Here is a 26096-nt window from a genome sequence, read left to right as displayed (position 1 = left end):
TTTGGCACAGCTGAATTTAAAGGGGACATATTTATATCTATATTTTATATTTTTCAGTGCTGCATTTGGGTATCTAGAGTCACTACAAAGACTCTGAAATAAGACGACCCAGTCAGTTTGCTTTGGGCTGCCTAGGTCAGAAATGATGTGACTCAGCAAGCCATTCAGATTGGGTTCTGGTTGGGACATCATAAGTGCTGACGGTGCGAGATTGAAGCGCTGCAAGATTGAATAAATTTATATTTAATTATATATATATATTATTTATATATAAATAATATATTTATTTATATTTATGTATATATTATTTATATATAAATAATATATTTATTTATTTTTAGCTGACAAGAATAATAAGGCCATGGAAAAACAGTACAATACAGTGCATTACATGCAAAAAAAAAAGAAAGTTATATTGCATGCACTGTGATAATAGCAATAGGCTCGTCATCGTTTATTTTGTCTTAAACATTTTTTTTCTCGTTTGACATGTTTTGCTACTATATTAAGAACTTTTATTTTGACGAACATTTATTTTGACCTACCGCAGCCATATTGGAAACGCTGGTACAGAGCTGTAACTTTTAAATGAGAATAACTTTCTCAGATGTATCCTTGGGTAATGTTGTTTCTGGTATGCATCAGTCACTTCTTCGAAGTTGCGCCTAGTCTTTCACTATTTGCTCTATAGAGCAAAATATAATCTGGGGTGGTTTAATTTATTTATATAATGGACAAGCAAACTTTTTTCGCCGGTTAGTTGTAGCTGTCGCTAATTTAGTCAAGCGTCCGATTAAGTTAGGCGACCAGCTAAATTGCTGGATTGTTGCAATGTCAAAAATCAAGAGACTGGCTGATGCAGATGGTAAGTCGCAGCCTACTGCAAGCTACTTTGCTTTCTTGTTGTTGTGTCACATAAAGTGTGTGCACCAATATAATAGAGTTGGCCTGACGTGTGTGTTTTCGTAGTCATTCAGTATCGTTAATGTTAATTAGTTTACACAAGCTCACATGATTATATGGTATGCATGTATGTAGGGACAGTTCTAAATAAGTGTTTTCTTTCGTCTCGACCTCAGGGGTGTTCGTCGACTCACTTTTATCTACGTTAAATTAGTTCCTGTGGTAATGGCTCCAGTGTTACTGATGGTTGGTTTAACAGATAAAGAAGCCAGCGATTCTAATCCTGTCCAGGATAGCAAAGACACGTTGAATCGACGTCGATTTTTGGTGATGTTGGTCGGTTTCGGCGGCTAACCTAATTCAACTTTGAATCAACGACATGACTGGTTGTTCCAGAGTCCTTGCGTTCCGTTTATACACTTGGGGTTGTCTCAACGTCGTAGACCTTCAAAACCACGACCTAGCATCAACGCTGATTTGTGGTTATTTTCTCAAAGTTATCCAACAGACGTGGAAACTATAGAACATCCAGATAATTTATACCAGGGGGAGAACGTCCACTCTCAGAACTTCCGGGTTTCCACGGGGGTGCTCGCGAGCTAGTCTAAAATGAATGGGGGTCTATGAAGCTTTGAACCCAAATTCTCATTTGTATAGAGAGCATACATTTTTTCCCTTGAAATTTTAATTCTGTTTTAGACATATTGTACCATACAAATAAACCTACAAATATATCATGAGTTGCAGTGAGAATTAGCGTGGTCTGGATTCAAAGGCCATCCCAGGCTTCAAGCGAAACAAGGCACTAATATTGCCTAATGCCTATAGTTTCAACATTATCACATCTTTGAACTGTAAGAATATTAAAGGAGGTAGACTTATTGGACAGCTACATGGAAGCTATAGCACTTCAGAGGAGTTGTACATTGAAGCTATTTTCTCACTGTTTGAAGAAGCCTTCCAGCAGCAAGTGAAAATGACTATTTGTGCTTGAGTGTGGGGCAAGTATGTTAATGTACCTCTATGGTAAATTAAATTATTTTGGGTCACCATACGCTTTCCTGCAACTGTGCACAGTGCCATTGTGAAGATGTCAGACAACTCACTCGGCTCAGTGAGTTTAACACTTATTGTGTTTTCAAACTCATAGCTTCTAAGGTGTTCAATATACCACGCATTTAAACATTTCACAATGAAGCCAAATTGACCATTTACAACTGCTGTCTGAATCAACTCCATATGCCAAATGCTTTCCCCTCAGCACAGTAGGGGCGACAGTAGTACAGTTGTAGAGAAGACGTTTAGTAATCAGAAGGTTGCTAGTTCGATTCCCTGTCGAAGCGTCCTTGAGCAAAACACTGAACCGCTAATTGCTCCTGATGTGCAGTGTGCCATCAGTGTAAATGTAAAATGTGTATACATTGTAAGTCGCACATATGTAAGTCGCTTTGGATAAAAGCGTCTGCTAAATGACTAAATGTAAATGTAATGTAACAGTCAAATCCACCATAGGCAGTTGTGTTACCGGAAGAGATGGTTAGCCAATTGTACTGCCATGTAGATGGAAAAATTTAATAAAACGTGTGTTGACTGCACCATGTATTAACTGCAGTTTATTAATGATGTTGCATCATCGTGTTACGTAAAACTAAATGCCATGTAGTTGTGGTGCAAGCGCTACTAGTCATTTAAACGTTTAAAGCAAAAATGCAACACCCTTTTGTCGCAGGTCTACACACACACACACACACACACACACACACACACACACACACACACACACACACACACACACACACAGGCTACCTCGTTCCCACTCACAGTCAAAACCATGCATTTGTTAAGTGTTATTGTGTTGTGTGGGAATGGATGCTAAATGTTGAAGTCGTTAATAGATCCCCTGACAACCACTGAATGAATGTGTTCAAGGAATTTGAAAGAGCTTCATCCCCTTCATTCACTACATTGGTAATCAGAGTAAGCCCTTGTTAATTTGATGTCTTGTTATTTCTCTCAAGATTGTTTTAATGTCTAGGTGAAGCCATTAAACATCATCCACAAGTGGTTGTGATCACTCTGAAGCCAGGACTGCCTTTCATTGGTGAGCTGATTTTGAGAAAGGAAACTTCGCTTCAGGTTATGCAGCAAATGTTGTTACTTGGTTGCCTAGTTGCTATGCTAGCTAGTTAGCTAGCGAAAGGAAACTTTTAAATAACTTGTAACGGTTTAAATGGAAGAGTCCCATTTGCATGACATGGTGGCTAGTTACCTAGCATGTAAATATATTCCAACAGTCATTTTCAGTGAACAAAAATCAAATCATTAAATTAACACTGAGTTAGGTTAAAGTGCTCTGTGAAAACGGGGAGAAAAAGAGAGTAGTAGTTCCTAAATCCCTGATGAAGGCTCTAGTACAAATCCTTTCTCTTCTAGGCTGGCCAGATCTTTTAGCTGCTCTGGTATAGCCAAACTGTTATTTATATCCTTAGCCTTGATGTCAGTGAGGATCGGAATGAGAGTGGCACATTAGCCAAAACCTAATACACAGCAGTCATTTTGTGCTTTTTTTTTTTTCTTGATGTGCCAAGTGGATTACACACTTTAAAATCATCTCACATACAGAATGAGAGGAATGGCTGGATTTCTTTCTGAAGGCAATTTATTGATTTGTGCCATCGCGAAATTACTTGAGTTTCACATCTCCTGTCAATTTTACAACTGTGTGCAAATCCTGGATCTCTCTCTCTCTTTTTTCTTCATGTTCAAAATAGGTACAAATGTACTGTTCACTGTACAAATACTCAGTATTCAAGCATCGAGTATTCTTCCATGGTGGAATCCATTCTTATTTTCTAGGATGTGGAAAGAGGGCCATTCCTCCTTAGAGCTAATGTGATTGGGTTGCACTCACACAGCGGTACTGAAATCTCTTTTAAAATAGGACCTGAAGCTGATGAAGAAAAGTGCAGGTCTTCCACTAACTCATCAATACACCTTTGCAGGTGGGATAGATTATTCTGAATTAAGTTTAAATTCTCTTAATTTCTTCATTTTCACTCATTTCATCACAGGATCTTTCTCAACAACCGGATCGTCCCCCTGCATTTAAAGGATTGACATAAGTCAGTCGTCGGCGTGTGTGCAGTGTGTCCCGCACGGTTGGCCCTACTCGGACCACTGCCCATGGATTTTCGACGGATTGAGCATGTTGATTCTGCGGCAGAGCCTGTCGGTGAGAGAAATCACTCTGATTGGCTGTTCAAAATCGGAAGTTTCATTTATCTCCAGCTCTTGACACAGCCGTATATTGATTTTAAAAATGTGGCTCATGGCCGCACACACAACAGACCCGCTGCTCCATGGTAGCCATTTCTCCAATATTAGAATATGTGCTGTTCATCTAGTTTTTGGGTGTCACTGCTTTGTCAGAAGTTACTGGCCATCATTAGTCTATTTTTTGAGAGCTCTGGAAGTGCTGGTTCATTAGAGCTCTGACGCGTCTCCTTAAGAAGACGGATCAAGGTGTGAAAATGTCAAAAGCCACTTGATTGGACACAATCCAGAAGCGATTCGGTGACATTGAGTGCTTGGATGCAGTTGCTACAGACCTAGGCCTATGTAAATATTTCTGTTATGTAAGACTGATACAAAATAAGAAGATATTGGTAAAAGGAATGCATCTAACTTTGCATTAAAACACTTTAAGAGTAAGAGTTGTGCAATTTAATAAGATGCTAAAAATGCAAATAGCCTAACCTACAGAAATACATCAAATATACCAAAGGTTTTTCTGTGGGCAATATTGGTTGAGAAAACAAAACCAGACGCATTCTGTTTTCGGGTGTCCTGGCCGTTGGTTCAGGTCCAGGCCCAGATCAGCATGATGAGAACAGGTCTGAGGCCGCCGGCTCTGAGCCTGCAGAGAAAATACCACAAGTTGGCTCTTTGCAGGCAAAGTATGTTGAATTACTGGATGAAGATGTGGAACACGGTGGCAGAGAGACCAGCATCCAAACCGCAGTGCAGATTAACCTCTACTTGTTAGTCCATGAAGTGGGCAGCTCCTTGCTCTCTGGCAGGACAATAAAAGCTGTCTTCCTGCACGAGCCTCAGGAGCCGACCTCTGACCTCTGCGCGCCGTGCACAGGTGTAGATAGGGAGCCACTTTTCAGCAGATGAGATCGGCGATGGTCGCCCCCAAAAATCCCGATCAGAGCATCCTCCCGAGTCTCAATATCCAGGGTTCTACAGGCCAGATGTACATCCTCGTGAAGGCTGTTTCCAAAGTTCTGCACTGTCCTGTTTAGCCTACTTTTTTAATGGTTGAATGTTTTAAATTGTTTTAACAGGTTGTATTTCATCCTTATGAATCGATATACATTTCATTTAGATGACCTTCAAGAAAATGAAGATGAGTTAAATCCATTTTCCTACAAGGAATTCATCCGAAGCAAAGAGCAGCATGAAAGCAGTTCAGAGTCCTCAGAAGAGAAATGTCATTTGACAAAAAAGGTACAGTTTAAACATTTCATTCAGCATTTATTATAGTATTTTTGACACATACTAAAAGGTACAGTTTAAACATTTCATTCAGCATTTATTATAGTATTTATTACACATACTAAAAGGGAGAAAATGAGACGAAAGTGAGATCAAATTGTTCTTTAATCTCAATTCCAATCTTCTCAGCACTATCATACATGTGTCATTGATATACAGTACATACATGATGACATTAACATTCATATAAACATTGAATCCTTTTCCTTACAGTATTTACTGTACTTTGTCTTGAAATAAAGTACCTAAAATAAGTGAAGCAAGAACATTTCTCAGCCATCAGTAGGGCAGAGTGTCTTGGGGAAGAGTGAAATGATATGGGACCTGATTCAAGCATAACTCTTTAAATATTTCTATCACACTTGGAGATTTCCATATGTCGGTTACCTTACGTTTACTATTTGGATTGTTTTATGCCTTATAGAATATTTGGCAGCACGTATTTATGAGGTCAGATTTGTCTCATAATTCACAAATAAAGATTCCTCGTTAGCTAGATATGCACTGCTAACCTAAAGTAGTTATTCAGCCTGAGCAGCTGCAACAGAAGTCTGCTAGCTAACTTTACACTCAACAGAAGTCTGCTAGCTAACTTTACACGCAACAGAAGTCTGCTAGCTAACTTTACACACAACAGAAGTCTGCTAGCTAACTTTACACGCAACAGAAGTCTGCTAGCTAACTTTACACTCAACAGAAGTCTGGTAGCTAACTTTACACGCAACAGAAGTCTGCTTGCTAACTTTACACGCAACAGAAGTCTGCTAGCTAACTTTACACGCAATGGAAGTCTGCTAGCTAACTTTACACGCAATGGAAGCAACAAAGCAAATTAGAGATGACCGCTAACCCTGCAGGGAGAACAAACAAAGGTTTGGTTTTGTTCGTTGAACTTTATTGTTGTGACATCTTTCATGGTTAGGCATTAGGTAGTCGCCACCCCATGGACGAGTTGATGTTTCTACAGACACAGGGTCTTGCATGCACACTCACTATCCTCTTTCCTAGCCTGGCATCATCAGTTTATACTGAGTGCATTCACATGTTGGCCTTGAACATAACTAGACCTGCGGAGAGGAAACTCCAAGCTCTCTCCTTTGTTTCTGACCTCACCCGTGTGTTCATGACCTTGTGCAAAGTGTGAGTGGAACATACGAAGGAAGAACAAAGAAACACAAGTGGATGTGCAAGTGGACAACATCACTGTTGTATCTCCAACTTCCACATGGCAGGGCTTACCTCAACATGAAGGAGTTATGCTTGGACCTTGGTGCCATTTTTTGTTTACTGTGTACTTTCTCCTGCATGGTCTATCTCCTCTTGTAAATTTGAAGGTAATGGCGGAAGTCTTTAGCATGTAAAAAAAATGTAGGGGTGGGTGTTTATGCCCTCCTACCGGTGCTGTGACCATGATCTGCATGCCTGGATGAGCTCCTCTGGATCACCTCCGGTGACCAAAACAGTTTGTCACTATGCTTCAGTATGACTTCTTTTACAGATATTACAACGGTGCGGTGACCAAAACAGTTTGTCACTATGCTTCAGTATGACTTCTTTCAGATATTATGGGCACTAAAGCTCCAAGAAGTCCAAACATTTTTTTTTTTTACAATAGAATTGTTTACTAGCCATTTTAGAAAATGATGCATATTACACATAGACATTATTGTAGGTGAGCTTGTGATCAGTAAAAAAAAAAAACGTATTTGTCAAATCACAAAAATTCTCGAGTCTATCAGAGCATGTCAGAATGACTAAATCTTGCCTGAATTGGGTCCCCAGTTCAAGAAGGTTAACAGCAAAGGGTGAAGAATGAGACAGACAATCTTTTTGAAAAACCAGTGTTATGATATGAATTATATCATTTTTGCAGATGACTGGTATCAGTGCGTGTCTACCGGAACTGGACTACTCACTGACCGCTGAAGGCTTTGATCAAGAGCAGCAAGGACATTTCTTCATTGACAGTATCTCACAAGCACACACGGAGATCAATGAGCCAGAGGAGGAGTGGGTTGGGACGTATCAACCACTAGCCATTGAAGAGGCACACACGCTGGGTCTTTGTGGAATGATGGATTGGAATGCTTGCTCTGACCGTCATCCTTCTACAAGCTCTAGGAATTATGACGCTGACAAAGAGACTCTCATGACTGACGCACCGCACCAGACATGTAAAAGCAATTCTGAAATTGGAAATAGAAGCCAACTAAAGGTTTTTGCATTTTATTGGCCTTTTTTATATTTTGTTTTTGAGTTTATTCTCTAAATATATGCAGTGCATTTGGAAAGTTCAGACCCTTTTAAGTTTTCCACATTTTATGTTTCAAACTCCTCTTAAAAAAATCGAAAAGAAAAAAGACGTCATTAGTCAATACTCTACAATGGCGTGGCGTGTTTTTGTTAATTTATTAAAAATAAAAGAAATATTCCATTTTTATTTACGTATTCATAACCTTAGTTGTAACACCAGCTCTGGTGCATCCTACTTGTATCAATGGTTCTTGAGCTGCTACTACAACGGATGAGATTTTGGGACCACCAGCAGCCGTCCTAGGTCTTGCTGCCCAGCCAAACTGAGTAATCGTTTCTCTGGCCTTGGTCAGACAGGGAACCAAGAACCCAATGGGCACTATGAATGTGAACTTCCTTGCTTTGTCATAGTGGAGTGTTGTGTGTAGAATGATCAGAAAATGAATTGAATCAATTTCAAGGAGAATCTCAAACGTAACAAAATGTGGAAAACATGAAAAGGGTCTGAACTTTCTGGATGCAGTGTACAAAATGATACACAAAATTTATTTTCAACAGGATCCTGATTTCTGCTTACTGTTTTCCAGCTGAGGGAGGAGAATGCTCAGCTCAGGAAGCACGTTAAGGAGCTCTTGAAACAGTCAGAGATTGATGACCAAAGGTAACTATCCTGGCCGCATAGCAATGTGCTACTGTGATACAGATGATGAACTTGCATGTTGTCATACTGTGGAAATAGAGGAAGTGGAAGTAAAGAGGAATACTGTGGAAGTAAAGCCTATCCAAAACCAAACCCATCATTTTCTCTGTATGCAGTTCATTTGAATCTTAAATGTGCCACAAACTTGTATGGTTTGTTACACTGCTACCCGATCTGGTGGCACCATTTTCTGTTTACCGGCGGCATTACACAGAAAACTCTGACGGCCATTCTGTTTCTACCTCTTTAGGGGTCCAAGCAGAACGCTGCTAAATCTCTGTTGTATTTGTTATGATTCTTATTATTATTACGTGTCTGTACGAATCCTGAATAGTCATGAAAAACCTGGAAAAGTAATGGAATTTGAAAATAGCAATTTCCAGGCCTGGAGAGGAATAAAGCCAGAATGTTTTGGAAAAGTCATGGAAATTTGTTTTATAATAATAATTCTGTTAAAAAACAGAAAAATCTATATTGGTTAATTAGTTTGAGTGTTTTTCTGATGTTCTGGAATATACACAAAAACTTCTAGAACTACCCGTAGGTAATTAGTAAAATATTTCTATCCATAACTAGTCACGCTGTAAAGGTGGACAATTGATATCAGTTAGCCTTGTCATTCATTACTATGGGTGGTGTTTATCTGCCATGTGGAACTGTAAAACAACAAAAGTGGATGTGATGAGCACCATCAATACAGTTGAGCAGTGGTGGACTCGGGCTGTTTGAAGGAGCACTTTGTAAGAGCACTCCTTCACAGTACAGCATGCGGTGTAGCCTAGTTTTATTGACCTTGGGCATTTTATATATGCGTTTAGTTTTGATGAGTTATGTTTAGTCATGTTGGTGCAAGGAGATTTTAGTTACAGTGCATCCAGAAAGTATTCACAGCCCTTCACTTTTCACATTTTGTTGTGTTACAGCTTTATGCTAAAATCGTTAAAATCCATTTTTTCCCCTCAATACCCCATAATGACAAAGCGAAAACAGGATTTTAATTTTTTTTTGCAAATTTATTAAAAAAACAAAAATATAACACGTACATAAGCATTTACAGCCTTTGCTCAATACTTTGTTGAAGCACCTTTGGCGGCAATTACAGCCAAGTCTTTTTGAGTATGATGCTACAAGCTTGGCACACCTATTTTTGGGCACTTTCTCCCATTCTTTTTTGCAGGACCTCTCAAGCTCCTTCAGGTTGGATGGGGAGCGTCGGTGCACAGCCATTTTCAGATCTCTCCAGAGATGTTCAATCGGGTTCAAGTCTGGGCTCTGGCTGGGCCACTCAAGGACATTCACAGAGTTGTCCCGAAGCCACTCCTTTGTCATCTTGGCTGTGTGCTTAGGGTCGTTGTCCTGTTGGAAGATGAACCTTCGCCCCAGTCTGAGGTCCAGAGCACTCTGGAGCAGGTTATCATCAAGGATGTCTCTGTATATTGCTGCATTCATCTTTCCCTCGATTCTGACTAGTCTCCCAGTTCCTGCCGCTGAAAAACATCCCCACAGTATGATGCCGCCGCCACCACCACCATGTTGATGGCTGCACCCTTCCTGCCAAAACGACCACCTAGGCCAATCCTAAAATGGACAAAATGAAATGAGTTTAGTAATTACACAAAAGAACCAAAAACATAAATCACAGCCCACTAACAATCTTTAAAGGGATTAGCCTGTTGGACTCACCTGTGGATGTAGTTCTCCCTGTCGGTGGGAAGGTCATAATTGATGACCAGAGAGACCTGCTGCACATCGATACCTCTGGCCTATGATGGGTAGAACAGAACAATGCTTCATTAGCTTTACACCAACCTAGGCCACAATGGAACCTGCACCTACTGACATTAATCTACACAATCAGGGTTTGATTCTATTTATGCCTGTTGAAAATGTCAGCTGCTATTAAGTTGTGATTGGGACGTTACAGCCCAGTCACTGTGGAGAGCAGATGGGATTCTCTGCCAAAGAACATCGTTCCCATGACCGCACTTCACACGCTGGAGGGAGAGGGATCTTGGCCACATAAGAGGGCAGATTTTGTATTTAAAAACACCACTTTCAACTAGGCATGGCAATGTGCAGGCAAATGTATTTAGCATGAAAATGAGTTAGTATGCGGGTGGTGGGCGGTGTCACTTACCAGCAGGTCAGTAGTGATGAGAACTCGACTGGAACCAGAACGGAACTCCTTCATGATTATATCCCTCTCCTTTTGCTCCATGTCACCATGCTGAAAATGCCAAACTTCTGAGAATTAAACCCAATGAAGACGGCCAAAACTGGTTAAATTAGTGCAAGATAGATCTTGTGCCCATAGCATGAACCAGACTACTGCTCACTACACAGAGGTGCCTGGGATGAACATGGAGCTCACTTCCTCTCCCCCTAACTGATATAGGACTCAGTCACTAGCAGACACGGCCTTGCCCAGTAGATAGGGGTTGGTGACGACTCTTCAATGCACAATACATCATTCTAGTCAACATGCACTTCCAAACTAGCTTTATCCAACTCACCAAGGCAGAGACGGCGAAGTCCCTTCCATGCATCTTCTCAGTAAGCCAGTCCACCTTTCGGCGTGTGTTCACAAAGATGACGGCCTGAGTAATAGTCAGGGTCTCGTACAGATCGCAGAGGGTGTCAAGCTTCCACTCCTGAAGTGAAAGTAAATACTGATCAACACAAAAACAGTTGGCTGCTACATTTAATAATGGCTTGTTGAAAGTGGCATTACCATTTCACAGATTTGACAGGTTATGTCTAAGCATGTTCCTATTGGCTGTAGCCAGGAGGGGGTGCCGTTTTCAGCCTTATACATCTCTGATCATGCGCTCAGAGTCCTGCAGCGCCATGTGCACCAGTAAGCAAAACGCTGACTGGAGACAGAACGCTGCAGAGAACACCAAGTTCAGTTGACACGCATGTTATCATCATTAAACAGACCGCACCTGGCTACTAGCCATGTTCTAGTGTATATAGACCAAAAAAGACCAAAAACCTGATGGTTCCAACTCTAGAAGAGTCCTGGTGTTCTAGAAGAGTCCTGGTGGTTCCAACTCTAGAAGAGTCCTGGTGTTCTAGAAGAGTCCAGGTGTTCTAGAAGAGTCCAGGTGTTCTAGAAGAGTCCTGGTGTTCTAGAAGAGTCCTGGTGTTCTAGAAGAGTCCTGGTGGTTCCAACTCTAGAATAGTCCTGATGGTTCCAAACTTCTTCCATTTACGGATGATGGAGGCCACTGCTCATTGGGACCTTCAAAGCTGCAAACATTTTTCTGTTCCCTTCCCCAGATCTGTGCCTCAATACAATCCTGTCTCGGAGGTCTACAGACAATTCCTTGGCTTGGTTTGTGCTCTGACATGCACTCAACTGTGGGACCTTATATAGACAGGTGTGTGCCTTTCCAAATCATGTCCAATCAACTGAATTTACCACAGGTTGACTCCAATCAAGTTGTAGAAACATCTCAAGGATGGTCAGTGGAAACAGGATGCACCTGAGCTAAATTTTGAGTGTCATGGCAAAGGCTGTGAATACTTGTGTACATGTGATTTTTTTTTGTTTTTTATTTTTAATAGATTTGCAAACATTTAAAAAAAAAAAAAACGTTTTCCACGTTATCATTATGGGGTATTGTCTGTAGAATTTTGAGGAAAAAAAATAATTTAATCCATTTTGGAATAAGGCTGTAACATAGCAAAATGTGGAAAAAGTGAAGCGCTGTGAATACTTTCCGGATGCACTGTATACAAGCATAGTAAGGGTGGCAGGATACAACAACAGTGCACAACTGGCTGGCGACAGCCGCAGTATGCGCCGCATGCTGTACCCGGGATCCTTGAAGGCCCACATTCACAGTACAACATGCACAGTCTCAACATGTCCACTCCTGCTAAACACAACAACATGGCTGACAAGAAATATGAAGAATGTTGAGACAGTTGACCGGTTTTGATGCATTATTCATGATATAGGATACACAAAAGAGGAATGTTTTTAGTCTCGATTTGAAGATGAAAAAAGATGTCTCTGATGGAAGCAGGAAGATTATTCCACGGGAGGGGGGGCTGGTGTGTGTGTGTGTGTGTGGGGGGGGGGGGGGGCAATGCGATTAATCATGCTAGAAAACAGTGAGGCGTATACTTAACTTATGGTACCTTCGTCAGTCATGGTCAATTCTTGATGAATATCCAAAAACTAAATATATTAGACATATTTTTTAGGAGCTTGTGTTTTCATTCAAAAATGTCAAAGACTTGTCTTTAAGGGTCTACTTCCTAGACTTCTGATTGCTCACACACAGTGCTTTTCTTATCCATTGGAATAGAGTCAACAGTGCTGTCTGCTGTTGTTTTACAGACTCAGACTGGGCTCAACAGTGCTGTTGTTTACAGAATCACACTAGGCTCAACAGTGCTGTCTGTCTGTTGTTGTTTACAGAATCACACTAGAGTCAACAGTGCTGTTGTTTACAGAATCACGCTAGGGTCAACAGTGTTGTTGTTTACAGAATCACACTAGTGTCAACAGTGCTGTTGTTTACAGAATCACACTAGGCTCAACAGTGTTGTTGTTTACAGAATCACACTAGTGTCAACAGTGCTGTTGTTTACAGAATCACACTAGGCTCAACAGTGCTGTCTGTTGTTGTTGTTTTCCAGAATCCGACGCCTTACTGAGGAGTTGCAGAATAAGAGGGTGCAGGACGAGCGGGAGGCGAAGGCTTTGGAGACGATGGTTCACTCTGTGGAGCAGAATCTTCAGCTCATGACGGTATGTACTGCATCGAAAGCTACATAAGCTACATAAGCTACATAGGCTACATAAGCTACATAGGCTACATAGGCTACATAGGCTACATAAGCTACATAGGCTACATAAGCCACATAAGCTACATAAGCTACATAGGCTACATAGGCTACATAAGCTACATAAGCTACATAAGCTACATAGTCTACATAAGCTACATAAGCTACATAGGCTACATAAGCTACATAGGCTACATAGGCTACATAAGCATGACGGTATGTATTGCATAGAAAGAGTTGCACACAAGTTCCTATATTCCCATATATGTATGGAGTTTTTTCTTTGTCCTTGTGTACAGATACAAAACGTTGAACATATGTTCCCAGAATTAGTTTAATTGTGCACAGGTGCACTTCTTCTGCCTGCCACGACCACACTCCATTAAGTCCATGTGCATGGTTGCTTCTCTGTGGAGAACTCTATGGGTTAGAATAGCGTCTCTGTGGAGAACTCTATTGGTTAGAATAGCGTCTCTGTGGAGAACTCTATGGGTTAGAATAGCTTCACTGTGGAGAACTCTATGGGTTAGAAGAATAGCTTCTCTGTGGAGAACTCTATGGGTTAGAATAGCTTCTCTGTGGAGAACTCTATGGGTTAGAAGAATAGCTTCTCTGTGGAGAACTCTATTGGTTAGAATAGCTTCTCTGTGGAGAACTCTATTGGTTAGAATAGCTTCACTGTAGAGAACTATATGGGTTAGAGAAATGGAGTCACTTCTTTCTGTTATTCCTGAACACCACTTACAAGTGGAGTTGGCCATAATGAATCATGTATCTAGAGGCAAATGTAAAGTGTGGTGTTATTAATTGATGTTTAGTATATTCAGTCTGTTTAGTGTCGTTTATACTGATATATTTACAGATGTGCAGGGAACATCTAGTGCAGTGTTTCCCAGTGTGGGGCAGGCCCTCTGGGGTGGGGGGTAGAGTTACAGCGAGGTGGGCATGGGTTGGGTTGAGGGTGGGGGGCAGAGTTACAGCGTGGTGGGCATGGGTTGGGGGTGGGGGGCAGAGTTACAGCGTGGTGGGCACGGGTTGGGGGTGGGGGGCAGAGTTACAGCGAGGTGGGCACGGGTTGGGGGTGGGGGGCAGAGTTACAGTGAGGTGGGCATGGGGTGGGGGTGGGGGGCAGAGTTACAGTGAGGTGGGCATGGGGTGGGTTGAGGTTGAGGGTGGGCATGGGGGGCAGAGTTACAGCGAGCTGGGCATAAGCATGGGTTGAGGGTGTAAAAACATAAGGAGAAACCTAAATGACCAACCACAGCTTTGTGTGGCAGTGCTCTTACAGCACAGTAACCTATAACTAACCTATTTGGTGACGGTTCATAGCCTACTTCGTACTTTCAGAATATGGTCAGGGCCCACAGATTAGCCTATATAGAAAGGACAGCTAGCCTAATTACTAATACAGCACCTAAATGCACCTACATGAACATTGTATGGATTGATCACTTAGTGTTTTTTTTTTTAATACATTGGAAATGTTCAAATGTAGAAACAATGTCTAAGGAACACTATGCAACAGCTGATGGGTGTCTGGTTTATTTTTATCAGAGGTTAAATTGCAGGTAATATGTGAGTGTCTCAATCGTGGCACTTTGGGGGGGGGGGGGGGTGCACCGTTTCTTTTGTCATTGTCAAAGGGGGGGCCTGCATGAACACTTTGGGAACCTCTGATCTAGTGTAAGGAAGTAATTTATGCATGTTGGAGCCTGAGTTTACAAAATCTACTTTCATTTTTTCCACTGAGATGAATAGAATAACATTTCTAGTAAATCTGTTGTCTGATTCTAATAGAATAACATTTCTAGTAAATCTGTTGTCTGATTCTAATAGAATAACATTTCTAGTAAATCTGTTGTCTGATTCTAATAGAATAACATTTGTAGTAAATCTGTTGTCTGATTCTAATAGAATAACATTTCTAGTAAATCTGTTGTCTGATTCTAATAGAATAACATTTCTAGTAAATCTGTTGTCTGATTCTAATAGAATAACATTTGTAGTAAATCTGTTGTCTGATTCTAATAGAATAACATTTGTAGTAAATCTGTTGTCTGATTCTAATAGAATAACATTTGTAGTAAATCTGTTGTCTGATTCTAATAGAATAACATTTGTAGTAAATCTGTTGTCTGATTCTCAGAAGCGAGCAACGAAGGCGGAAGGCACAGTGACAAAGCTGAAACAGGAAGTGCATCAACTACAGGTTTGAGAGTCTTACGCAATCCCAGGTTTAAGCATGTGTTAATCTCAATCCCAGGTTTAAACATGTGTTAAACTCAATCCCAGGTTTAAACATGTGTTAATCTCAATCCCAGGTTTAAACATGTGTTAATCTCAATCCCAGGTTTAAACATGTGTTAATCTCTCTGGTCTATAAGTATACTACATTTCTCATGGTATAGTTACAGTTGTGACCAAAGGACCTGGTGCCAGATATTGATGGCCTGATTGGTTTTGCCAAATTTGTCACCATGAATGTGGTAGAAAAGTCCATTTGGCATGTAACACCCTTCTACTGGAGTCAACGCAAGCCTGAAAAATCCATAAATGTAAAAATGTGTATACATTGTAAGTCGCTTTGGATAAAAGCGTCTGCTAAATGTAAATGTAATGTAATGTAATGGTATACAGTATGTATTAGAAGCAGAGGAGAATTTGTGCTGAACAGATTGGGGGGAATGGGCCGCTGTGAGCAGAGGGTTTCTGCAGGTAGATCAGGTGTGTGTGTGTGTGTGTGTGTGTGTGTGTGTGTGTGTGTGTGTGTGTGTGTGTGTGTGTGTGTGTGTGTGTGTGTGTGTGTGTGTGTGTGTGTGTGTGTGTGTGTGTGTGTGTGTGTGTGTGTGGATCAGGTGGGAATGGGCAGCTTTAAGCAGAGGGTTTCTGCAGGTAGATCAGGTGTGTGTGTGTGTGTGTAGATCAGGTGGGAATGGGCCGCTGTAAGTAGAGGGTTTCTGCAGGTAGAGCGGGTGGGAAGACTGCAGGAGCATCCCACAGTGGAGATTAGAGAGTAGTAGGAGGCGAAGAAGAGACACCATGACTGGCCTATGGATGAGCTTATTTATATCCCTTGCATATCAACAGGTCATTGTTGCACAATGCACATCGGGGCAGTCTAGAGGCAATCAAATCCAAAAGCAGTGGCTGAATGACTGTCTCATGTGTGATGAACTGGTTTACAGGACCAACTGGAGGGCTACCGGGGGAAAATGGCTGCCATGAATGCTATGAAACACAATGCACAAGTCGCCTCGGAGTATCTCAGCAAAGCAACACGCGATGCGGAAACTTCCATCAAGTATGTACTAAGCACTCAACATCTGGTATGAAAAGATGAACTATGTGTGATGGTCTATAGGCTATGATTGAGTCAAGCAAATCAGTCATTTCAGAACATCACTGTGCTGGAGCAGTAAGTGCTGGATTATTCAAGGGGTTTCCTCAGTGTTGCGTATGTTGCTTATGTTCCTGTTACAATGTTGCTTAAAGCAGCAGTAAGGAGTTTTAAGTCTAAAACTAGTGAGCTAACTACTTATACGGCACGCAGACACCTGCTAAACGCCAACATCCCTGTTGCAACTGACCAAACCTCCATAATATCCTAATAGATGTCTTTTCACCCATCTGGGACGTGTTCACCTTTTATTGTTTTATAACATTGAATCATGGTCGACTTAATTTGACTTTCATTGTTTCATAACATTGAATCATGGTCGATTTAATTTGACTTTTATTGTTTTATAACATTGAATCATGGTCGATTTAATTTGACTTTTATTGTTTTATAACATTGAATCATGGTCGATTTAATTTGACTTTTATTGTTTTATAACATTGAATCATGGTCGACTTAATTTGACTTTTATTGTTTTATAACATTGAATCATGGTCGATTTTAATTTGACTTTTATTGTTTTATAACATTGAATCATGGTCGATTTAATTTGACTTTTATTTGTTTTATAACATTGAATCATGGTCGACTCTTCAGCAGAAAAATATTCGTTCATGTCAAAGTAAACCCAGATCTCTACAAAGTAATCTAAATGAATTAAAAATATAAATCACAAAAAGAATTGATTGTATAAGTATTCCTCCCTTTTCAAATCAGTATTTAGTTGACACTGCTTAGGCACCAATTACCGCTTTGAGCCTGTGTGGATAGGTCTGTCAGCTCAACAGTTTTTTCCCCCAAGCAATAGCCCTCCTAAATAGCTCTCACACACGAACTTTATCGCACTTTATTTAACTTTATTTAACATTATTATTGTTGCACTACCTCCTTTCTTATTTATTATTTTGCTCATACTGTCTGGTACTATCTGTCCTTGTATTGTATCCTTGTTCTGTGTTGTCTTGTTGTTCTATTTGTGATACTATAGCCTGCATGGAGAAAACCAAAAAAAAATTCCTAGTATCTGTATACATGGCGAAATAAAGTTGAATTGAATTGAATTGAGTCTGTGTGGATAGGTATCCTGTGTGGATAGGTCTGTGTGGATAGGTATCCTGTGTGGTCTGTGTGGATAGGTCTGTGTGGATAGGTATCCTGTGTGGATAGGTATCCTGTGTGGATATGTATCCTGTGTGTGGATAGATCTGTGTGGATAGGTCTGTGTGGATAGGTATCCTGTGTGGATATGTATCCTGTGTGGATATGTATCCTGTGTGGATAGGTCTGTGTGGATAGGTATCCTGTCTGGATAGGTCTGTGTGTGGATAGGTCTGTGTGGATAGGTCTGTGTGGATAGATCTGTGTGGATAGATCTGTGTGGATAGATCTGTATCCTGTGTGGATCGGTATCCTGTGTGGATAGGTCTCTGTCAGCTGTAAGTAGGGCTGAACGATTTGGGGAAATAATCTAATTGCGATTTTTCCCCAAAATATTGATTTAATATGTGATTTTTTTTGTTTTATCCTAATTTTTTTCCCAACAAATCGTAATGAATGATGACCAACAAAATATTAGATACATTTAGTGTAAAATATTATTTCCCACAATTAATTTTTTTATTTAACTGCTTATTACAGAATCAAGAACAACAAATCGGTGGCTTTGCCACTGTGCATTTAAGTAATTTAAACAAAGTCATTGTAAGAATAAACACAAGGCATGAACTTTTTAAACACTGGGCAAAATTTACCATCTTAAAAAAAAACAAAAAAAAAATCCCGTTTTTAATCGCGAACGTTGCGGTTAGAAAATCGCGTTCTATCATATCGCGATCAAATCGCAAATGCAATTAATCGTTCAGCCCTAGCTGTGAGCCTGTGTGGATCGGTCTGTCAGCTGTGAGCCTGTGTGGATAGGTCTCTGTCAGCTTTGCACATCTTTTCCCCATTCTTCTTTGTAAAACTGCTCAAGCTCTGTCCAATTCCACGAGTATCATGAGTGAACAGCTCATGTTCAAGTCCAGCACCATCTGCAGATACTTTATACTGAATTTCAGTAGAATCTCAGAGTCTCAGATGAGTTTGAAATGCAGTGCGAAAATGTAGGAATATTAACTTGTAAAAAGTTGAATTTATAATGCAGATCGATTGAAAAAATGCATTGTAGAAAATGGAAGATGATAGGTGAAAATTCACCCTATTTACCTCAGGACTCCGGAGCTGCATATAAGTATATTTATTAGACAAACAACAATTGCAATTGGGCTCACTCACAAAACAAGTATGAAAGTGAAGCCCTGATAAACACATCGCACAAGGTTTATATAGACAGAAGTTGAGCGTTCAGCGAGATAACCACGTGGTGGATTTCTGATATCCGAGGCAAGGATGGAAGTTTTGCAAGGTCGGAAGAAGCACAGTTCGAACCTTCTTATCACTTCTGGTCTAAACATGCTCTTGTACATGTGCAGACTAAGTGGCACCTAATATTCTAAGTTACACACACGCAGAAACACAGAAAAGCCATGTTCCTGCTTACATAAGTACATGATTCATATAAGGTAATTAATAATACAAGGCACTTGATTATTATATTCTTAAGTCATTAACAGTGTTTGGAAATTATCTCCATCAGAAGAAAAAAGGGATTTTTACAATTTGGGTGAAGTCATTTCTGAAATATAGGCTAAAGTGTAAACGTTTGTGTTGTTGCGCCACCTTTTGCCAGTTTGTGCCAAGGTTTGGTCCTTCTTCATGACATCATAAGCATGTGTTGCAGCATTCCTTAATTGTAAATAGGGTAGCATGACTAAAAAACATTTCAAATGTTGGTATTGAGTATATAAGGATCAAGAGCCAGGTGTAGTTCTTGGTTTTTGAATACATTTCTGCTTAATACATGCAATGTTATCATTTTGAGCTGTCTGATGAGCAAAAAGTTATCACCAATATGACCATTTCTCTCTCTCTCTCTTTTTTTCTCTTTCTCTTTAGGCAATTATTGACGGGAGCAGAAACGTTATGTCTTGTAAATCAGATGCTCAACTCAATTGACAAGATAACTGAGAACATTGAGACATGATTCTAGAAGAGTAGTCATGGTCTCTGGGTATCAGTGCTCTTCAATACAATTCAGAATGTGGTTGCTTTTCTTTAACTGCATTTTAATGCCATTTCTGTATATATTTAATATTTTGGTATGCATGATTTGGGTATTACTTTTGTGTAAGTGTAAGTAGCAGCAGTCTGTAGTCACTTTACGATCAGTGACACGCTCATTTCTGGACATATATGTTCTCTTGACATGCACTTTGGTCCGACCGCCGACTATAACAAATCATAACAAGAGTATAATTCATCTTAATCAATACATCTCATTTATCGATCGTAAGATCCTGGTCTGCCTCCAGTCTTGTGTTGTTGTTGTTGTTGTTGTTGTGTCTGCATTGTACACAGTTGTGTTCCCTTCAGTTGGTTTCATTTGATCCCAACCACCAGGCGCACCAGACATGCTGTGGCAGTGGCACAAACACCACATCATTAGAATGCGCTGGTTTGAGCTGGACACCAGCCAGTCCATCTCTTCAACCAGCTTGAAACCAACTAAGATAATAAAACCTCAGAAATTGGTCTAAACTGTTTATTGTTTCGTTTTTTTTTAATAGCAAGGGTCTGTCTTACCTTAGTTAGTATAAAAGCTGTTAGCTTTCTGCATGCCTGTCCAACCAGATAGCAATGAGACACTGGGACGGATCTGTCCCGGGTCCGCCAACCGGACCCGTTCCTTAACGCACATCGGCCCAACACTGGCCTGGATCCGCACAGTGAATCTGCAGCAGATACGGGCCAGCACTGGTCCAGCTCCATTTCAGTATGGTCCTCCGCGTTCCAAATGCGGCACGGATCCGCATACCAGATCTCAGCCAGGTCTAAGGGCTTCATCAACATTTTAAATAATGTACTATGCTAGCCAAGTAATAACGTTACATTTTGCCGATAGCTCAATTCGTAGGCTAATGTAGATAGCTACTACCAAACACATTGCAAAAAAAATAAAACGTCACACAGAAATACTAATTATTTTTTATTTTATAAAATAACCTGGCTGTGAAAGGAGACTAATTTCCCTACATCATTAACTTGAAGAGTAATTCCACTGTTCTGATCGATATTCAGTCATCTCCACGGTTGATCTGAAAGTAGAAGACAAAGTAATCGTCAGTCAAGTATTTATTCATGTTTGAAAATATCTAACAGTAAGAATTGATTCTTGTCAGATTAACCTGTTCATGGTAATCCGAAAAAGTAAAGGTCCTGGTATTAACCAATAATTCATTAATATTACATTGTGGTTCATGGAATCAATAAAGTTGCCATACTTTGAGGTAGAACTTTTTTGATTTCAGGAACCACAATGAAATATTACTTAATGATTGGTTAATACCAGGACCTTTACTTTTTCGTTGAGTAAACGGTGTCGACTGCCTAATTTATAAACGATCATAAACATCTCTATGGAGAATCCCATTCATTTCGCTCAGCATTAGGAACGAAACCGCTAGGGGGCGACTTGATTAGTTTCCCTCCCTATGTCTGCCATCTCCGCACACTACTGACAATATTTGGACTTTTATTTTGACAAAATGTCGAATGGTGACCATATTGAAATTTCCGGTTGGTTCCACCGCTCATGGTTGAACTCAGCTACCTGCTCGCATCGGCACAACTATACAGTATCTGTGGACAGTTAAGTAGGTTGTCTATTGAATGAAGGAAATATGTAAATTTGACTAATTGGGTAAAGTCTTGCCGGTCAAACAACTTAGGATAGCTAAGTGAACATTAGCTACCCATCTCTGTGTAGCTACGTCCTCAGGTAAGTTAATCTAATGCTAATGCTGAAACTTCCAATAACCAGATGTACCTTTAGTCAGTAGAAACAATAGCATATGTGCTTGAATTAGATAAAGTTATTAACAGTGTCAGTTTTCGACTCTTGTTTGAACAGCTGAGGTTATTTTCTAACCGGTGTGCAAGTTAAACTTCACCTGCTTAACGATACTGGAAATCTTTACGTTGGAGGCGAGGCGAAGCCAGATCTAACGTTAACGTTAGTTTAATGTTAAACTAAAGGTTCCTTGTTGCTGTATGAATTATTTTTTTCCTTCTCGTCCCTCACGGCATTAGTGTTAAGTTAATATGGAGCCAGAGGTTTTGACTGCTCAACGGGACGAAATGAAGAATGTACTGGAGGTGGTTAACGGCAGCCTTTCGGAGTCGTATAACGTTAACTTCCATCATAATGGTGAGTCGGGAGATCACCTGCGGTCTCATGCGATGCTGTGTGCTAGAAGCATTTTAATACCGTTGTTTTGCATTCGGAAACGTGAAGTTTAAATTTGCTTTGAGCGTAAATATTGTGGTATTTTAGTTTGACAGTTTTCCATTATTACAAATTATGTTCTGGAATGTGTGCATTTGAACCCACATTACTGCAGTAGAAGAAACGTAGAACCAAGTCTTAACATTGAGCTAAAACAGAGACTTTAACACTCCAGAGTCCAAGGCCTGTCAGACTCTTTGAGATATATTTCACCTAACTAAAAACATTGATGCAAAAGTGCCTTATATGTTTATATTTTAGAAAAGCTCAGCAATGATGTAGGATAATATTTTCCCTCAGAAGCCAGTTCACTGAGACTCATTCACAAAGAAGAATATACATTGATAACTTAACACCTGATGACAAACTACAATAGTCCAACTGGACACTTTCAGGATGAATTACATGAGGTACATACATTGCGTATTGTGGGTAAAAACATGTCTTAAAGTCAGGGTAGGCAATTCAGGAGAAACCAGCCAGAGTAAGATAGATTTTGAAAGCCCATTCTTTCAGACCCCTCCAAAGCCACACCTCAAACACATGAACGTGCTGTCCTGTTTGACTACTGCTGGGGCACAAGTCTTATGAGAGGGCTTTGGAGATGAGTGCAGAGAATTGTTGTAATTGCTAATGTATTCAACTGTAACTGCTTCATATCTCATTCTCACAGCTACAAAAACACAAATAAGCTACATCACCTCATTTGTAAACCGTCCTGTTCAAAGCCTGTATAGACTAACATAAGATAAAATACCCACAGATGACACTTGCTCACAACAACAGTGCAGAAACCGGCAAACATATACACAGATAGATTACATTCAAGGTACGTGTACACGTAGCGACACTTTACTAGTGCTAGCACTGGGATAATACACAAGCTACATAAGTAGCTAGCTACATAGTTCAGGAAAATGTGTGTGTGACAGCGCCTCGTACTCCTCCTCAACCTTACAACACACCGGTATTTCATTTAGCAATGTGTAGGAACTGACAATGTGCTAAAAGGGCGTGGTGAAAAAGTTTAGGTGCACTTAAATTTTGTCCTGGTGCACCTAAATTAATTTTGCATGTAGAAAAGAAGTTGCTGACACTGCTGACTGCAATATGACTGAGAAGGCTACCATACTTGACAAACCTAAAACTATTTTGTAGCCTATATGAAGTTGACTTGATAATCTAGAGTCTACTGTAAACACGTGTGCACTTTAGCACTTTGAAGAATCATTTTATGATTTAGTACAGTACATGTATTTCATATTGGTCCTTAAATATTTGTCTTTAACAAGCGCTAGCTATCTGGCAGATTAGCAGAATTCTGATTAAGCTTGGTGGTGCTAGCTACCTAACACAGCTGAAGTGGTCTCTTGCAAATAAAAGTTTAAATAAGGTTAATAATGTCAGTGTTTTATCTGTTTATCTGTGATTGGTGAATCTGGTGATTTGATTTTGTATTGTTTTTTTGTTTGTTTGTTTTTTCATATTGCAGATGTTGTGAACAGTGTTACTGAATCACTCGACTTAATTACACAGAGGGAGAAGATTCAACGACAAATTTCAGCGCTTGAAAGTTATTTTGATGCAGAAGTGCATTCAGACATGTCAGCCTGCAGTCCCACAGGTGAGTTTCAGAAGTGCATTCAGACATGTCAGCCTGCAGTCCCACAGGTGAGTTTCAGAAGTGCATTCAGACATGTCAGCCTGCAGTTCCACAGGTGAGTTTCAGAAGATGCCCATGCTGGAATACTGTTGACCAGAAGGATTCTTGCATCCATTGAATTTCAACAGTAAACCCAATTTTGTGTTTTCTGTTATCTGGCAGATGCTGAATCAGATGATGATGATGAAGATGATGATGATGATGATGGTGGTGATGACGCGTTGGATGTAAGATCAGAAATGTATTTTCAAGCCTACTCTGAGTTTGATGCTGATAGGCAGAGGTTACAATTAGGGTGAACGATTAATTGCATTTGCGATTTAATCGCGATATGATAGAACGCGATTTTCTAACCGCAACGTTCGTGATAAAAAAACGTGGTCTAAAAAAAATAAAAATAAAATTTAATTTTTTTTTTTTTTTTTTTTTTTTTTTAAGATGGTACATTTTGCACACAGTGTTTAAAAAGTGCATGCCTAGTGTTTATACTTAAAATGACTTTTTTTTTATTACTTAAATGCACAGTGGCAAAGCCACCGATTTGTTGTTCTTGTTTCTGTAATGAGCAGTTAAATAAAAATGTAAAATGTGGGAAAGAATATTTTACACTAAATGTATCTAATATTGTGTTGGTCATATTTAAATCATTCATTACGTTTTGTTGGGAAAAAAAGAGGATTAAAAAAAAAATCGCATATTAAATCGCAATCGCAATATTTTGGTAAAAAATCGCAATTAGATTATTTTCCCAAATCGTTCAGCCCTAGTTACAATGTAGGGTCATTCCGTGCGGTTTCACACAGAACCTCCCTATTGGCCATGTCAAAATTGTGTGTGAATAAGACGTAACTTTAAATTCAATTAAATTAAATTTTATTTATATAGCGCCATAACAATACAATTGTCTCTAGGCGCTTTACAGAGCCCAGAGCCTGAACCCCCTTAGTGCAAGCACATTGGCAACACGGGCAAGAAAAAACTCCCTGTTAGTCAGGAAGGAACTTTAAACAAATCTAAGCAAAAATAAGTAAAACAAACAACCTTTATGTACAAATACGACCATCTACGGAGTTTGGTCCGCCATCTTTTTTTATTTGTAATGCTTTGCAACACCCCAACCGTCGGAAAACTCTGAGCATCTCGTCCTCAATGATTTTTATTTATCACTTAGTTATTTAAGCAGTCAAATTCAAACGTTTTACCCTTTAAGCTTAAATAGCTGTTTTCAAAAATAGAGGAGTTTCCATTAAATGAAAAGCCAGCTCCTTTCAAATAAGATTATGGGAAAACTCTAGGTACTTTGTAGTGCAAGGGAGGCCTAAATATTCTAATAAAAAATAGTGTTCCAATGGAAAATGCAGATTGTTCCACCTAGTGCCACAAAGTACTTGTGTTCTGCATCACGTATTTGGTTCCGCATTCCGTTCATCGATCGTCACACAGGCTACGGCATATTCTCCTTCAAACTGTAACGTCTGTACGGTGTCAGTTTGGGACCAATATACATACATACGCTACACCCCTATTACATAGAGTTGCAAATATCAGAAGTTAAGTGACATTGCTAAAGAAGATGAACATGTATAGATTACATTGAACCAAGCTGTGGTTTAAGTGCTGATCTAATTAATACTCTGCTTCTTGTCTTCAGAATGAAAGAGGCCTTGATGCAAAGCATGAGAAAATTCAGAGAGAGATAAAACAATTGGAGGAATCACTTGGCCTGGGTGCTGAGGATCTTCAATCTGGTAAATTCCTCTTTTTCACTGTTTTTTTTATTTTTATGTGAATGCTGTCTGTTTTTAAATGTTTTACTTTGTTTCACGGCTTAGAGAACGTCTGATCTTTCATTTATGAAATAGTGTGCACCCTTTACATAACCATTGCATGCCAATGATCTGTCTCTTTACGTATCAACAGATAATGTGGGCAGCACCGAAATGGCTATTGTAAGTATTTGTACTGTATGTCAGTTTTATTTTTTTTCAATTTTTAACACGCATAGAACCAAATGTGTGAATCTTTGCATACAACTTAGTGTAGGACCGTGTGTTGAAATATGAGCGTGATTCAACATTGGTGAATCATGAACGTGCTTAACCTTGACTCCCACGACTATCCTTACACGAGTTGAGACTCGCCGAAAATTAGCATGTAAACCTTCAAGGTACGGCTAGATATGCACTGGATCGCCTTTATAAGGGAGCGATGCACACCCCTACTCTGTACAGTAGTCACCTACACAGTACTTCAGTGTAATGCTGTGTACAGGAGCGTGTCATACACAGGGATGCAAATTAGCCCCTGCCAAGTGTTGGTAAATATCTGTTAGTGACCGGTATGTTTGCTTGACCTACATGGCAGGTGAAAATGTATACAATGTGTAAAACTCATACTTTGACCAAGAGTTAGCTATAAGTTAGCGAAATAACAAAGG

The 26096-nt window shown here is 39.9% G+C and overlaps 2 protein-coding genes and 1 non-coding gene across 5 annotated transcripts in view; 2 read left to right on the top strand and 1 right to left on the bottom strand.

Annotated features, from left to right (window-relative positions):
• The first annotated feature begins 487 nt into the window (after positions 1 to 487).
• entr1 (endosome associated trafficking regulator 1) lies at positions 488 to 20249 on the top strand. 2 transcript variants are annotated; one of them, XM_042710439.1, is made up of 10 exons: positions 488 to 865; positions 2939 to 3004; positions 3975 to 4135; positions 5294 to 5415; positions 7337 to 7678; positions 8304 to 8377; positions 13070 to 13181; positions 15363 to 15425; positions 16402 to 16517; positions 19608 to 20249. In XM_042710439.1, exons 3-10 carry the CDS (start codon positions 4087 to 4089, stop codon positions 19693 to 19695), a joined length of 966 nt encoding a protein of 321 aa, XP_042566373.1. In that variant the 5' UTR covers positions 488 to 865; positions 2939 to 3004; positions 3975 to 4086; the 3' UTR covers positions 19696 to 20249. The 2 variants fall into 2 exon arrangements, with proteins under 2 accessions (XP_042566373.1, XP_042566372.1); XM_042710438.1 differs by having other exon boundaries at positions 2922 to 3004.
• Positions 11214 to 11352, bottom strand: LOC116224791. The gene has a single exon (XR_004165739.1). It is a non-coding gene; the product is annotated as a small nucleolar RNA SNORD10 (small nucleolar RNA).
• Positions 20250 to 21239: 990 nt separating the features above from the next.
• The window catches only part of snapc4 (small nuclear RNA activating complex, polypeptide 4), a 28677-nt gene continuing 23820 nt past the window's right edge, over positions 21240 to 26096 (top strand). For both annotated transcript variants that reach the window (XM_042710409.1, XM_031584813.2), the window contains exons 1-6: positions 21240 to 21489; positions 21801 to 21918; positions 23489 to 23620; positions 23822 to 23886; positions 25311 to 25407; positions 25580 to 25608. In XM_042710409.1, the coding sequence (XP_042566343.1) occupies positions 21813 to 21918; positions 23489 to 23620; positions 23822 to 23886; positions 25311 to 25407; positions 25580 to 25608 (429 nt within the window). In that variant the 5' untranslated portion in view covers positions 21240 to 21489; positions 21801 to 21812. The remainder of the gene's footprint in view (positions 21490 to 21800; positions 21919 to 23488; positions 23621 to 23821; positions 23887 to 25310; positions 25408 to 25579; positions 25609 to 26096) is intronic.

The sequence above is a fragment of the Clupea harengus genome, chromosome 18 (assembly GCF_900700415.2).
Source record: "Clupea harengus chromosome 18, Ch_v2.0.2, whole genome shotgun sequence".
Classification (NCBI taxonomy): Eukaryota; Metazoa; Chordata; class Actinopteri; order Clupeiformes; family Clupeidae; genus Clupea; species Clupea harengus.
This window is presented reverse-complemented; position numbering and strand designations above follow the sequence as displayed.